Source organism: Haemorhous mexicanus, chromosome Z (assembly GCF_027477595.1).
Source record: "Haemorhous mexicanus isolate bHaeMex1 chromosome Z, bHaeMex1.pri, whole genome shotgun sequence".
Classification (NCBI taxonomy): domain Eukaryota; kingdom Metazoa; phylum Chordata; class Aves; order Passeriformes; family Fringillidae; genus Haemorhous; species Haemorhous mexicanus.
Genome location: NC_082381.1, coordinates 88,868,744 through 88,884,954, shown reverse-complemented (window position 1 = coordinate 88,884,954; position 16,211 = coordinate 88,868,744). Strand labels below are relative to the sequence as shown.

General features: G+C 43.5%; 1 protein-coding gene across 2 annotated transcripts in view; it reads left to right on the top strand.

The window, feature by feature from the left end:
- The window catches only part of MYO5B (myosin VB), a 151,511-nt gene extending 136,507 nt beyond the window's left edge, over positions 1-15,004 (top strand). For both annotated transcript variants that reach the window (XM_059837080.1, XM_059837079.1), the window contains exons 30-39: positions 879-1,077; positions 1,767-1,860; positions 2,856-2,999; positions 4,124-4,275; positions 4,619-4,708; positions 6,784-6,934; positions 7,686-7,965; positions 8,523-8,697; positions 9,700-9,780; positions 10,550-15,004. In XM_059837080.1, coding sequence (XP_059693063.1) covers positions 879-1,077; positions 1,767-1,860; positions 2,856-2,999; positions 4,124-4,275; positions 4,619-4,708; positions 6,784-6,934; positions 7,686-7,965; positions 8,523-8,697; positions 9,700-9,780; positions 10,550-10,702 — 1,519 coding nt within the window. In that variant the 3' untranslated portion in view covers positions 10,703-15,004. The remainder of the gene's footprint in view (positions 1-878; positions 1,078-1,766; positions 1,861-2,855; positions 3,000-4,123; positions 4,276-4,618; positions 4,709-6,783; positions 6,935-7,685; positions 7,966-8,522; positions 8,698-9,699; positions 9,781-10,549) is intronic.
- Positions 15,005-16,211: the final 1,207 nt, after the last annotated feature.

Here is a 16,211-nt window from a genome sequence, read left to right as displayed (position 1 = left end):
TCCTGGGTCAGTGTGGAGCTGTCAACAGCAGAATCCTCCTCATCTTTGAGGATTTCTGTTTGCACCCAGTGTCAGAAGGCCCTGAGCTGGCTGTGATGTGACCCTCAGCTCTGAGCAGGCACATCTGTGAGCTGCAGCAGGGGCAGGGGCTTGGTGGTCCCCTTGGTCATTCCTCCTCTTGGCCACCATTGGCCTGTATAATCTGGGACTGTGCTTTGTAGTTGCTGGTGTGGTGGTTCTCTCTCAGAGGTCTCATACCTTCTGGAGTCACTTCAATCTTCTGGCAAGAGCTGGTGGGCTGAAGAGAGATTTCCATGTAGCAGAGGGTGCAGGACACTTAAAATCAATTAGCGTGTCACCTGCCAGGTTGTCACCATCACCATCAGCACAGGTGTCTGCAGTTAACATCTCAGTGATGAATCATTCTTCCACTGGATTTAAAAAGGCATTCTGGCTTAGCAAATGGCAGTTTTGGAGAGTGAAAATTTATGTTTGACAGGAAAGGAGCACAAGAACAAATGTCCTTCAAGCTGAGCTTTTGAAAACAAAACTTGCAGGTGTTGCTCTGTGTTGCTTTCTTGCCATGTATTTGCTCTTTGCAAGTAAAGGAACCTGGATGTTTGATGCAGTTAAAAAAGGGTGCTTTGGGATTTATTGTTTAAAAATCCCAACCTTTGATTGTGGTATTGAAAAGTATTTAATCTGCAGTATAGCAAATGACAGACTAGTCTGGCAATAATAGCTTCTTGTTTGTCAGTTGTATCGGGAGGTTGACAGAGTATTTCCCAAGTTGGCTGATTTTGAAGGATATAAACTCAAATGGTGGTTACTACTGTCACACTGACATCACAGACTGATCAGTGTGGTCCTGTTCTCAGGTTGCTGGAAGCACAGCTCCAGGACCAGAGAAGGGAGCATGAGGAGGAGATGGAAGCTCTGAAAAACCAGATGGATTTAATGCAAGAGGAGCTGGAGAAGCAGCAGCAGGCATTCCTGCAGACTCTGCAGCTCTCTCCAGAGTTGCAGGTGGAATTTGGACTTCAGCAAGAAATTACACGTCTGACCAATGAAAACCTGGTAAGAGGCTGTGCTGAAAAGACAGAAAGAGAGCAAAAAATAGTTTGAGAAAAGGAGATATGAAGCATAACAGGGAGGGAAGGGCACTGGGATCTCTTTCACCCCTCCTAAACTCTGCAGAATCCACCAGCATCTCCCACTGGTGCATTTGGGAGTGCTGGCACTTGGCCTTGAGCTGATGTTTTGTGGCTGTGTGACTTTTGTGACTACATAGGTGCTTTATTTTTAATTTTTTTAAATGCTTTTTTAAGGCTTTCTATTTTGTGACACTGCCTTCCAAATCAGATCACTGGGGACCCTTCTACTCTGTTAGGCACAGAGGCAGCACAGGTCTTTCATCTTACTTGCTTTTATTGGGAGTGTGGAAAGGCAGTTGCCACTTCAAAAAGTTGGCCTGGATGATCATAAATTTTCCCTTTCTCCCCTTCTGTATCTGTGTGCAAAGTCTGGAGGGAATGTTGGCACCTCCTGAGTTTTTGCCTTTTTTCAACAACTCCAGTATCTAAATAAAACTGTTTAAATGTGATTAAGAGCCAGGATTAAATGCTGTGGTGGTGCTCCTCTTCCACTGAGATGCTCGCACCATGCCCTGGGGATGCAGACCAGACTCCAGCCTCTAACTCACCCCAAATGAGTTGTTCTTGGGTTTAATGTTGGGAGTTCTTTTAAATATATATTCTGTCTCTCAGGATCTTAAAGAATTGCTGGAAAAGTTGGAAAAGAATGAAAAGAAGCTGAAGAAGCAGCTGAAGATTTACATGAAGAAGGTCCAAGATTTTGAAGGTGACCTGTGCATTGGGAGATGCTGGGTTGGGGGAATTGCACTTGGGTTTTACTTCTTTGGCCAGTCTTGGAGAGCTGCAGGGTTTCGGGGTTTTTTCTCCTTTTCTTTCTATGAAAGTAAGATTTTGCTTGTTCTGGCACTGAACTAGCAGCAGGCACTGAGCTGACATTGACCCTGTACTGGGGTTTGGAGGATATTTAAGGAAACTTTTCTGCTGTCATTGCAGTCAATGCAGTGACCCAGGCAGAGATACAGAAAGGAGCCCAGTGGCCAGCAGGAAAGTGCTCTGATCTGTCAATTCTGAAGGAGGAATTATAACCCTTTAGTATCAAATTGTGTATGTTCTGCCTAATGAGAAATCACCTTAAATGTGGCATCTGTGTTGTATGGGAAGCACTTCCTGTTCTCTGGAGAAGCCGTGATTAATCAGAGAGCCCCCTTCTCATGAGTTAATTTCTGGAAACCAGGCATTAAGTGAAATTAAGCTGAATAACTGGAGGGTTTCCATGGCTCGCCCAGCTGCTCCCTGTCAGTGTGATTTGCATGCTGCTTGCTGCAGTATTTGCATGCTGGTCTCTTCTGCTTTATTACACTTCAGCAGTGTGCCACTGTGGTTTGCAGCTTTGCAGGCAGACAGAAGATGCCATGCTTAGGGATTTTGCATTGCCTGCCTACTTTTTGCCTGGCTCTGTGAAAATCATTCACTAGGGTTGCTACCTTCTAGCCTGTGGTCTCCTGGAAAATAAAAAATGGCTTCATTTTTTCCTCTTCTAAGTTCAAGTTTTGCACTTTTTCTATCATTCAGAGTCAGAACTCTGTGGACTGGTAATCCAGGATTGTTGATATTTTTATAAAACTGTCAAAGCTGATGACATTATTGGGAATTCAATATATAACTTTTTGACTTGTTGTCTGCACTAAGGCCAATGGAGGGCCTGAATAGCTGTTGATTTCCAGGTGCCAGCCAGGTGTTGATAACCTTTTCTCTTCACAGCATCCCAGACAATGGTGCCAGTGGAGAGGAGGGCGCACGAGCGGAGCATGCAGGTTGCTGTCCAGAGGAAGGAGAAGGATTTTCAGGGCATGCTGGAATATTACAAAGAAGATGAGCCACTCCTCATCCGAAACCTCATTACAGGTGGGGAACTTGCTCTGCTTCTCTGCCTGGCTGCTCCTTCTCGTGGGGGAGTTTGTAAACCTGAGATTAAAAAATTAAGGTAGACAAATAGATCTTCTCAGTTGATCCTTTCTGGGGCTGCATGTTTGTGGTGATGGCAGTTTGGGTAGGTAAAGTACTGCTGCACTAAGCAGATAGACCAGGATGGACACAATCCCTTAGGGATAGCGAAAAATGGGAAACACAAAGCAAGGCTAGTTTTTAGAGCAGGTAGTAACTTTCTGAGCTTCATATGAGGTGATAGGTGGGGAGGGGGTGGCAGAAGGACAGGCCCCTGGGCCTGGCACAGCAGTGGAGCAAAGGTAGCTCAGTTTATGAGGTAATAACAGACAACAGATAATGAACTTGTGAGCTCTTCTGCACTGCACAGGCTGGTCAGAGTTGCTGCAGCATCCCCTCACTCAGTGCTGTTTCAGAAGTCAGGCTTCCCTGGCAAGGTGTTGACATTTACTACAATCTAACCCCAGCAGAGACTAGTGACGATCCAAAAAGTGTTCACAGAGCAGTGCTAGCCCATTGCTGTGGGCACTGAAACTCCCCTAATCAGACAAGCTTGTTCTATAGAGGCTCCAAATGCCCACAGCTGCCATTAGGATTCCGTATCTTGAGAGAAAGACTGATTTAATGTGTCATCAATTCATGATGACACATTAAATCAGTGAGAGGGAGAGGATTTATTATGTGAGGTATTCCTGAAAGCTTTGGGGAGCTGTTTTGAGGTGGTTTTGTGCTGCTGGGGGGGGGTTTTATGAGGTAGAGAAGCTCGGGCTCCACTGTGCATCCATAAGGAGAAATGGGGTGTTGTCAAAAACCTCAGTGCAAGCAGGGCTGCCCTCCCAAGCCTGAGTGCTGAAGGTCTGGGACAGGTCCCTCTGTCCTGCAGCTGAACCTCTGGCTCCGTGTCCACTCTGCAGAGAGGGATGCAAGTTGTAGAGCCAAAATATAATTTTCCCCAGGGCTGAGGGGAGAGGGTTTTGCCTGGGTACACTCCAGCTCTGGTGTTCTCTGCTTCTCTTGTCAGTTGGGGAAATTTAAGTTTGCTTCTTTTGTGAAATCTTCATTTTTTTAATTGTCACATCTTCCAGATCTCAAGCCTCAGGCAGTGTCTGCTACTGTTCCCTGCCTTCCTGCTTACATCCTGTACATGTGCATCAGACACGCAGATTACATCAATGATGACCAGAAGGTGCACTCCTTGCTCACCTCCACCATCAACGGCGTTAAGAAAGTGCTGAAGGCAGGTGTCCATTTGCTCTTGTCTTGGGGTTGAGGGGCTGTCAGGTGGTAATAACCATGTCCAAGAGTGTGACACTCAGCTCTCACAGTGATTTTCAAGCCAATTTGCTCTTAGAGCCTCCCTTTTTAGAAGAGTGAGGAGACTTATGATCTTAGCAATGACTGTTTGGATTTAGAGGTTAAAAAAAAAAAATTGCAGAGAAGAGCAGCTAATATTGCCCAGCTGCAGAGGGAAAGCTGCCTAATTTTGGGTGGGGAAAATCAAAATTGGTTAGTTTTGTGATGCCAGTACCCCCACTGAAAGGGAGGGGGGTATCTCACGTGTTTTCACTTTGTCTCTGCAGAAGCACCAGGATGACTTTGAGATGACATCGTTCTGGCTGGCGAACACGTGCCGGCTGCTGCACTGCCTGAAGCAGTACAGCGGGGAAGAGGTGAGAGCCCGGCCTGGGGGTGGCATCCCTGAGGGACTGTCCTGCCTCCTCTGGGCACCAGGGGCTTCCCTCTGGCGGTGGGATGGGGCTGTTCTGACTGCCCTCCTTGGTTAATCTGGGAATGGCACGGCAGTGCTATCATCTGGATATAGCACAGCTAGCATTCCCTGGAAAAGCTCCTAAAAGCACAAAAGGGTTTGGGTTGGAAAGGGACCTTAAATCCCATCTCATTCCAGCCCCTGCCATGGGCAGGGACACCTTCCACTGTCCCAGGCTGCTCCAAGCCCCATCCAGCCTGGCCTTGGGCACTGCCAGGGATCCAGGGACAGCCACAGCTGCTCTGGGCACCCTGGGCCAGGGCCTGCCCACCCTCCCAGCCAGCAATTCCTCATTCCCAATATCCCATCTGTCCCTGCCCTCTGGCCCTGGGAAGCCATTCCCTGGCTGCTGTCCCTCCATGCCTTGTGCCCAGTGCCTGTGCAGCTCTCCTGGAGCCCCTGGAGGCCCTGGCAGGGGCTCTGAGGTGTCCCTGGAGCCTTCTCTTGTGCAGGTGAGCAGCCTCAGCTGTGCCATCCTTTCTATGCTCTTTCTGGTGGGCCATTTTGAAGGTTGTTCTCCTGGTTTTAGTTCGTCCCACAGCTTTTCATTAAACAATATTTCATAGCTTGAAATAAGTTTTATTAAAGCTGATTCCTTTCAAAAGAATGGGATTATCACAGTTCTCCTAGAACATTACACACTGCCATCCTTATAGCTATGTATTCTACATATGAAAATTTTCAACAGACCCAAATACTGTTATTTTTTTTTAGTCTTTAGATATTTATTTAGGTATATTGAGCATTCAAACTGTAAGAAAAAAAATTCATAAAATTAAATTAACTATACATGTCATTCAAAAGATAATGGTTTGTGTGCAAAACCTCAGCACTGGATGTCAAAGATTTAAAATTAAAAGTTAAGTTAAAATATTTTAGAGAATACTTACTAGCAGTTGTGCTCTTGTTTGCCCTCTTCTGTCTGGATAATAATACTGCATTTAAAGAAAATCCTCTCCAGAAAACCAGCTGGTTTAAAACACACTCTTAAATTTTAGTTGTTTGCTGTGATTTACTGTGTTAAATGAACCAGCTGTTTGCAAATTCCATTGGCAACTGTTGCAAAATATAGAGGGGAGAAATTCTTCAGAGCAGTTTGCAAGATACCGTTATCTTTAGTTTTAAATCTGGCCTCTTTTTCAGAAAAGGCTTAAAAGAAAATCCCAACCCACATGCAGTCCTGTCAGGTGAAGAGCATGGTGCTCTACAATTAGTCAGGAAAATGGGGAAATTGTGAAATCAACTCAAATTGGTACATGTTGTATTTTTGCATTTTGCCAGTCAGCAACCAACAAAAACAGTTTCATAGTTCACATTTTCACACCAAGTAAGACCATATTAGCAGGCAATTAAAGGATCTGTATTAATTAAAACATCTCATTGGCTTCTGCCACTAGAACTTGTATTAATATCTGTGCCCAGAACTGAGGGCTTACAGCAGTCAGATGCAGGATTATAGATCAGCTGTATCAGCAAAAGGCAGCAAAAAAATAATAAACTCCATTATTTCAGGTGATTTATGAATTTCAGAATAATTTAAAATGCTGTCAAAGCATGTAACATGCGGTCATAATTTTTTTTCCAATTTTCTAGAACCTAATTTAAACATATTTTGTTTCCCATAAACAGCTGGAACTCAAAAGGATAAACTAAAAGGTAGTTTCAGAGGGCCTGAAATGTCATTTTCTACTCCTATATGTTGCAGTTAATACAAATGTGCAGATCTTTGCTAAGGATAAAATGAAAAGCTGGTAATTTAAAGATTTTCTTCAAAAAGTAGTTCTCTAGCAATAATTTATGAACAAATGCCTAGGTAACTGAAAGGGATTGATGAGTTTTGATCTTTTCTATGATATACTTTGGTAACATATTTTGTTATACTGTACTGTAGGGGTGCAGGGGGGTTTTAATGCAGTGGTTTTGATGGACTGTCAGTGGGTGGGATAATGAGCCTGGGTGTTTTAATCTCCTTTTCAGGGTTTCATGACCCAAAACACGGCAAAGCAGAACGAGCACTGCCTGAAGAACTTTGACCTGACTGAGTACCGGCAGGTACTGGGCCACCTCTCCATCCAGATCTACCAGCAGCTCATCAACATTGCAGAGGGCATCCTGCAGCCCATGATCGGTGAGCTCACAGCTGCCCTTCAGCAGGGTGCTTCTTGGCCCAGATTATCTGCTCCAGCTGGTTTTCAGACCTTTGCACAGGGCCAGCATGACCCAGAGAGTCTTCATCTTCCTCCATGATAGGAGCTAATAGGGATGAGGGTTTTTGCTCCCACTCCAGAAGATATCTCTTTTATTTCTGTTGGGGAGGCAGTGGAAGAGGTGAGGTTGTGCTGGTGGGTCTGCTTTCTCCTCCAGACCTGGCTTGTGGTTAATCTTTTTTGGATGTAAATGTACATTATAAGAGAGGAGAGGACTGGGAAGAGGGAAAAGACTCATAAAGACTTTGTTTTTGAGGGTGTGAGAGAAGATATGAGAAGAGTTAACCCTTCAGCCAAATCCCTGAGGACTCATCTGAGGAATGCCCTATCCCTGGAAGTGTCCAAAGCCCGGCTGGACAGGGCTTGGAGCCACCTGGGATGGTGGGAGGTTTCCCTGCATATGGCAGAGGTGTTTGACCTAAATGGCCTTTAAGGTTTCTTCCAAACCAAACTCTTGCATAGTTCTATGATATCTGTGTGTTTTTAAACTATTTTGTATTATCAAAGTAAACCAGCATTCATGGATCTCTCCTGCTGTTGTTTCTCACACCATCCATGGTGCTGCATCACTGAGACAGATACACGTTCATTGCAGCTCATGGAGGGATCAGTTCTTCCTTCTAGTGATAGATGGATGCAGGCTTTTTAGGCCATTTCCCCCCCTCTTTTCAGTGTCTGCTGTGCTGGAAAATGAGAGTATCCAAGGGCTTTCCAGTGTCAAACCGGTGGGCTACAGGAAATATTCCTCCAATGCGGGTGACAGCTCCTACAGCTTGGATGAAATGATTCGCCAGCTGAACACATTCCACAGCATCATGTGTGACCAGGGCCTGGACCCAGAGATCATCCAGCAGGTGTTCAAGCAGCTCTTCTACATGATCAATGCCATCGCCCTGAACAACCTCCTGCTGAGGAAGGATGTCTGCTCGTGGAGCACGGGCATGCAGCTGAGGTGGGGCTGGGGCTTGGGGCAGGGCTCTGCCTGCTTAGGGAAGTTTTGTTAATTTTATAAGTTGGAGGAATATAGGAAAATAAAGTGCACCTAGTGCAAATTAGTTAAATCTTCGTTTTGCTACACTTTCCCCTTCCCAAGCTGGATCTTTCTGTGTTCCCCTTGAGGCCAGTGGGCACAGCAAAAGCATTTTCTGTGTAGATATTCTCAAAGGTATCTGGGTGCCTTGAAGGATCTTGTTAGCATTTAAAAGCTGGTTAAAAGCTTCATTTTAATTGTTGAAACTTGGAGGAATCTGAATGCTATAGAAAAGCACCTCCCTTGTATTGTTGTTGGTTGGTACATTGTTTGTCTATTTGAAAGGTACTTGGAGTATATATTTTACTCTGAGTTGTTGAGTACTAAGCTTTGGTCTGATTGTCTCTTGCTGCGTGTATCACAAATACACAGCACAAAGAGCCACATCCACCAGCACTGCAACATACCCTGAGCCTCAAAGAGGAGTTTTGAAGATGCTGCTTTTTACCTCTGAGCTCACATCTTGGTTGTTTATCCAGGTTTAACATCAGCCAGCTGGAGGAATGGCTGCGTGGGAAGAATCTGCAGCAGAGTGGAGCAGCACAAACTTTGGAGCCCTTGATTCAGGCAGCACAGCTCCTGCAGCTGAAGAAGAAAACCTCAGAGGATGCTGAGGCCATCTGCTCCTTGTGCACATCACTCTCAACTCAGCAGGTAGGGAGAAGGGCACGGGTTTACAGCACAGGTAATTGAGGAGTGGGAAAGGGTGGTCTCCCACTGCCAGCTCTTCAGTGTGCCATTCCTTCAGTGGGCACAGCTTGTGCTTTTCAGGACTGATGTTACGTCTTGGCCCCTCCCAGAGGTGGTCACAGGGGTGGCCCCTCTATTACAGTGCCACTGATGGCACTGGAGCTCCAGAAATGTGCAAAGATGAAACCCAGCCCCGTGGAGTTTGTTGTGTAAGTCAGATCCTCGGCATTTTAAACCCGCCTAACTCTAATCGCAGTTCTGCTGTCTCTGAGGCCTGCCTTTTGCAGCTTTCCCAAAACCCTCTGATTTTAAGGATTCCCACGCCTATTGTCTTTTGCCGGCTCTTAAACTGGCTGGGTCTGCAGGATGCTCACCAAGGATTCCTGTTTGGGGCGGGAGGTTTTGAAGTACCAACCTAGGCTGGCTGGATATAACCTTGAACTTCGAGAGTCCATTCCAGGAGGATATAAACTCATGTTTTTTGTTGCTGGATGGCCTGTCCTTAATTTGAGAATATTGTAGGAAGGGAGAAATGGGAGGTGTGAGCTGATTTCCAGTGGTTCTCAGAGAGCTTTTCTAATGTATCTGCATCACCCTGTCCTGAACATGCATTTTTGAGAAAAGCTGAGGGGAGGAGTGGGAGTGAAGGAGCGTCAAGAGAAGTATTGTAGAGGTGACATCAGAAGTCATCCATGTCACCATATGCCAGCCCTGTATAAATCTGTTGTCCAAGTCTGTTGCCAATTTTTAGACCTTCCCATAAGAAGTGATTTTGACAGGTCCATAGATCTTGCAATACCTTCCAGCAGGCAAAGAAAAACACCAGGGTGATACTTCTCCTGCTTCTTTTCTCTGCTTTGTCATGGCAGACTTGTTGTGGCCATATCATGACAACCTGCTGCTGGTGCTTTGTGTTCTGGAGAAGTTTAGCTTCCCACGACCCTTACCATGTTTTCTTTTTAACAGATTGTAAAGATACTTAATCTCTACACTCCTGTGAACGAGTTTGAAGAACGTGTGACAGTAGCTTTCATACGAAACATACAGGTAAATTTAAAGGGCTGCCAACTGGAGGGCACAAGTAACATCTCTGTAGTTCTAGTGGCATCTGTATTAAATCACTGCTAACCTGAGCATTTATAAAAGGCATGCTGCTGCAGGTTGTCCTGAATTCAGTGCTCTGTGTGTGCACACACAGAGCACACAGCTGCAGGGATAACCAGGCTGTTAATCACAGAGGGCAATAAGCACCCAAATCCCAAACTCAGCTAATTGAGTTCTTCAGTAGCAACATGACTGAGGATTAAGGTTGCAGGAGTCAACAAAGTGTTGGTGAAATTGAGTTACTTCTGAGATAGGAGGTAGAAACTAGCAACTAAAGGAAAAAGAAACAAATTAAAGCCAAACATCTTTTAATGCTCACAAGGAGCAGGGAGGAAAAGGAAGGGCATGTGTTCAGCTACCCCCAGAACATTTCACTGTGGTTGAGCAGCTGAATCAAAGGTGGTCTGCTGGTATCATGTAGTCCTGGTTTTGCTGTGCCAAGGGGGTCATCTTGTTTCCAGGTCCTGTATCTTTGTGGTCATGTAGAAAACATAACCAGGTTCTCCTGAAGCAGTGTTTCCTACAGTCTGATAGAAGTTCCTGTAATGACTTGCTCAGAAGGAAAGGTGCTGCAGAAAAGAACAAAATAGTTCTCACTGTTTTCTGCAGTATCTGTAAAATGATGCTCATTCTCAAACCTTTGATGGTGTTAAACACAACAAGAAAAGGCAACAACTTATGCTAAATTTGTTTTCTTCTCCACACCCAACAGAAGCAGTTGCAAGAACGGAATGACCCTCCACAGCTGCTGTTAGACTTCAAGCACATGTTCCCAGTTCTGTTCCCATTCAACCCATCTGCCATCACCATGGACTCCATTCATCTCCCTGCTTCTCTCAACTTGGATTTTCTCAATAAAGTCTGAAGAAAGTAGAATTAAACTCACCTCTCACACCCAGAGACTTCCAGCAACAAAAGAAAAAAATCATAAAAAGAATTCAAGAGCTCTTTAAATATGGACCAAACAGGCTTATGGAAGAACCAGTACACAGTAACAAATGGATGCTAAAATGTACACTAAAAAAGACACTGGTCTGTATGTGATTTTTTTTTTGGTAATTTGCATCTCAGAAATAAGGATACTTGAAAAATAGATTTATTTTTTACTACTCGATTTTATGTTGACATAGTTCAAAGCCCATAATCATCTCCAAAAGCCAGGAAGTGGGGGACAGCTTATTTTGATTTTCATAGGTGTCTATGACAAAAACAAAATTTGAGACACTTCTACTGCCTTGAAGGACGTGTCATTTGTCTAGTAGCAGGTGGTCTTGGGTGAATGAATAGCAGAACATGCAGTTCTGCCTTCAGTTCTTGCTAGTAACTGCATTCATGATAGTGAATTGAAAAAGTAAATTGCAGAAAGTGTGTATTTATCACACCATAAAGGTAAAGGGCTGGGATACTGCTTGTTTCCACCGATGTGGAATTTGTCACAAATAGTATGTTTGAGAAATGCTGTTGCTCCTCCTAAATACATTCAGTGCATGTGCTTCATGGAAATTGAGATAAATTGGCAGGAATTTGTTCCATTGGACTTTTTTGCATTACCAAATTTATGTTAGCAAAGGTTTTGTCGTAATGAAATAATCATGATGCAAAGGACTGCCTTAAGCCTTCTGCTTCTAGTATAGCATCATGCTGATCCCTACTGTTGGCTTTCCTTGTGCTTTTGAGTGTCAAACACTTTCCTCCAGTGGCTGTCAAGGTTCTTGTACCTGTTACATGGCCAGTGTCAGAATCCCATGCACAGATCATGCTAAGGAACCCAGTTTAATCCTCCAGCCCTACCTGTGTTCAGTGGGTTAATCCTAGCTGCAGCTGTCCATGGAAAAACTCCATTCAGTTCAGTAGCCATCCAAAGTGTTAAGAATCATGCAAATACACAGCTTGCATAAATGAAGAATATTTTAAAAGTTAAAAATTTCTAAAAGAGATGAAATGTTCTAATACACACACACACCAAAAAAAAAAAAGCTGTCAAGTAGTATGTTAGAAACATAAGCCATTTCTTTAAAAGTGAACCCAAACTACAACAACCTTAAATGAATAATTGCTTTCAATTCAGATTCTGTTATGTTTTTTTTTAAATCAGACTTATAAACTAAGCCAAACAAACCTTCTGACCTCACCACACAGATGCTGAAGGAGACCAGCCATTGGTTTTTCTGTGGTCCTTGGCAGCACACGCTGAGCTGTCAGTGACTGCTGGGCAGGGGAGGAGGTGGGTTCCCCAGGGTCAGGGCTGCTCCACAACTGCTCGTCGTGGGAGTGCTCCTGCCACAGCACAACGTGCCAAACTGCAGTCAGGATGTGTGGCTGCCAGCATTCTGCCCTCTCCACTTCCACAATGGTCTTGTTTAAGTCAATCTTAACTCACCTGCTTTTGTGGCTCCTTTGTGGTCCACGGCTCCATCATGACTAAAAGCTAAGAAAAATCCACTCTCTCTCCACCTGACTCTTTTCAGCTGGTGTAAATCCAAACAGCAAATTATGACCAGATAGGCTGTCTGCTCAGAGATTGAAAGCAGAATGTGAAGTTTCTTAAAGATACACTAACTCCTGTCTGCTGCAGTTTCCTTTCTAGGCAAGGAGCGTGTTGTGATTTAGGCATCATGTATATAATCAGTGTATATACAAACTGCAGTAGTCCTGTATGTACTATACATGTATATGACTATCCAAAAAAGCACATTTTAAAAGAAACAATTGAGTGCTGTGCAGAGTTATATCAGTCTATGCTAGTGGGTAAATACCTTGATCCAAACTGAGACTATAGTTCAGAGCAACTGTTACCACTGAAGGACAGACTTCAGGCTAAAAAGTAATTTGTTCCCCCTTAATCATCACCCATTGAATAACAGATACTTTGCTTGTAAAGAGCCAGGACTGTCTCCAGACTGCAGTCCTTGGGCACTCACCTCTGCTGTGTCTTCAGTAGTGCCTTCATCTCCCCTGGCTGTACAATGAGGGTAATGCCACCAGTCTGCTGCCCGTGCCCAGCAAGCCCTGCCACCCACTCACCCGCCATATCTTTATTTATTTTTCACCTACCTCTTTCCACAATGAATGTCCTTGCAGTGCTCTGAATTTTGTTAGTCGTTGCCTCTCCCTTCTTTCCATGCTCCAACAGTCGTCATGGTTTGAGAGTAAATAATTCAAAGCAGGATTCAGCCTTTCTGTAAGGTGGTTTAAACAGAGAGCTGTTCCTCAGGATTCGTGTTAGGTCAGCAGTTTCAGGCAGTTCAGGTCTCTACCTCTTTCTGATGTAAATTATTTGGAGTACAATTCCCAATGCATTGATTAAAGCTATGCTTATCACTCAGACTAAGTGACAGGTTGCTGCAGAATCCTCTTCTGCAGTGACTTTGTTGCTGATTACCACTGTAAAATGTGCTTAATGGTCTTCTAGGGGATAATGGTCCTTCACTGGCACTTTCAGGATTGTAATTTATATATTCTTTCTTAAAAACTCTTAGTATGTGTAGATGGGAACTGGGATTTAACATCCTGATCTGTGATCATGTAGTTTATCCACTGAGATCCATCTGGAAGAGAACTCTGTATGAAATACCTTTAATATATGTTATCTTTTCTGTTAGCACTTTTAAAAATTTGTATTTAAATGTTAATTTAGTTAAATTGCTATGCTCAAGCATGCCTTCTTTCCTCAGATTTACACTTCTTTATTGAAAAAGCAAAATGATCACAAAGCATGGCTTAGAGAAAGCTGGCTCTTCTCCAGATCTGTCTTTATTTTTAAATATTGATTATTACGTTTAGCATTTTCCCACTCTGTGCCTTCAGTTGTTTAACTCAACCACTCTTTCTCTGAAACAAGCATTAAAACAGTAGAATATTTTTATTATTCTGTCATAGAAAAGGTTGTCTATGGATTCAAAAGCCTACTTATAAAATCTTACATTGAGGAGGTCTGCAAAACATTTTGAAGTTCTTGGGGAAAAAACCCCAAACAATAGTGGCCCACAGTGATTTCTGCAAATATGATGGCTTATATCTCAGAAAAGCACTATTGGGAATAAAAATAAAATAAAATAAAGTAAACCATCAAAATGCCCAAATCACCAGCATTACAGCACGAACACTTCAAATATGAGTTGAGGCATATGCTGGCTGACCTACAAGAAGCATCCAGGAAAATGTCCATGTTTCATTTTCATCAGAAAGTTCCTTTTCTTCTTCTTCTTTTTTTTTAATTGGCATTTTGTAGCTGAGGTTGCTTATCTGATAAAGCTGCTGTAGGTGACTGTAGAAAAAGTACATTAGACCTCAAGACTGAATTTTTGCAATCCTACATTACAAACATTTTTTTGCTCATGCAGTTTATTCCATTGGATCTACAAGAATTCCTTTGTATTTGTGAAACAGTACCAAAGTGTGGGTATGTTTTAAACACAGTGGCTGCTTTTCATCACCCTGCAGCTTGAGCACTGAAGTCTTTGCAGGACATGATTCCTTGTTTGTGTGATTTGCAAAAGGTACAAATGAAAAAGCTGCACTTGAAACAATGGTTGTTTTCCTCCATTTTCAATAGTAAATTAATAAAATTGTGCAAACTTATTCTTTCAGACCGTTAACTGAAAAATTAGCATTTTATCAGTGCATAAAAATAGAACCTAATTAAAATGAATTGCATGAACTTCCATGAAGCTTTTTCCTCAAACTTTATTGATTCACATATATATTACAGTCATAAATTGATCTTTTTTTGTTTTTTCTGAAAGAAATTCTAGCAAGGTAGATGTTAGGTAAAGCAATCCACAAGACATAACCCTGATGAGTATCCAAATTATTTCAAGGTGTGAATGCCAGTGGACAAAGACTTTGAGATTAATTTGAAATTAATCAGAAGAAAAGAAGTATATTTAAAAAGTGCTACTATATTGAAATCTTTGGGGATATTTTTATTTTATTTTTTGTGGTGTGAAGTGTCATTACCTTAAGGAGCAGAAGGTATAGCTGCTGTCAAAGCTGAATGATATACATGAGTGAATACTGTAGATGAAATACTACTGCTTATAAAATATTTTTCCATTTTGAACAAATCTGTAAACTACACCTTTGTTTATAAGAAAATGCTTGTAATAGTCACTGTAATATTCAGCTGGGGATAAAAAAATTTGTGAAATAAACACTTTTGAAGAAATTGTGGCTCTTGCTCAAAAATGGGAATGCAAAAAATAACCCCTTTCAATATATACTTCCATCCAATAGAAACATTTCTAAGTATTTTAAAAACAGAAATTAGGAGAATCTCTTTTACTTATAACACTGGAGGTTTTAGAAATTATAATCTGATTTCAGAGGTGCTGAAATATTGGCAGCTAATTAGAAACTCTCTGAGTGTGGAGCGTTATGGCCCTGAGAGCCGTTGCAAATGAGTGGAGAAAAAGGGAGGAAAAGCCACCCGTTGTGCATGTGTGTAAATCACAGAATCCCAGAATGGTTTGGGTTGGAAGGGAGCTTAAGATCATTCAGTCCCACCCCTGCCATGGGCAGGGACACCTTCCACTGTCCCAGGCTGCTCCAAGCCCCATCCAGCCTGGCCTTGGACACTGCCAGGGATCCAGGGACAGCCACAGCTGCTCTGGGCACCCTGGGCCAGGGCCTGCCCACCCTCCCAGCCAGCAATTCCTCATTCCCAATATCCCATCTGTCCCTGCCCTCTGGCCCTGGGAAGCCATTCCCTGGCTGCTGTCCCTCCATGCCCTGTGCCCAGTGCCTGTGCAGCTCTCCTGGAGCCCCTGGAGGCCCTGGCAGGGGCTCTGAGGTGTCCCTGGAGCCTTCTCTTGTGCAGGTGAGCAGCCCCAGCTGTGCCAGGCTGGCTCCAGAGCAGAGGGGCTCCAGCCCTGGCAGCATCTCCGTGCCCTCCTCTGCACTGGCTCCAGCAGCTCCAGGTCCTTGTGCTGTTGGAGCCAGGGCTGGGGCAGCTCTGCAGGTGGGGTCTCACCTGAGCCCAGGGGCAGAATCCCTTCCCTTGGCCCAAAATGAGACTTAGATGAGAGAATTCAATGGCAAAGGGATAAAATACAGCAAAACCCCTGGCTCTTTTTAAAGACAATGTTGCACGTTCACTGATTTATAGATTTAATAAATCATTGGAATTATGTAGAGAAAGTACTTGAAAGATTATTTTAAATGAAAAATGGGAGACTTCACAGGATAACATTTTTTCCTTCTAGAAAATTTATGGAACTTTCAATGTGTGCCTGAAGACATACGGCAAATTTTATTAGTACACAAAATATTTTCACTGGCTTCCCTGTCTTCTGCCTGACAGCCGGGACTGTTCCTTGGAGCAATTGTACAGATCAATCATACCTCAAGTTGCATTTCAACCATCAGAACTATGG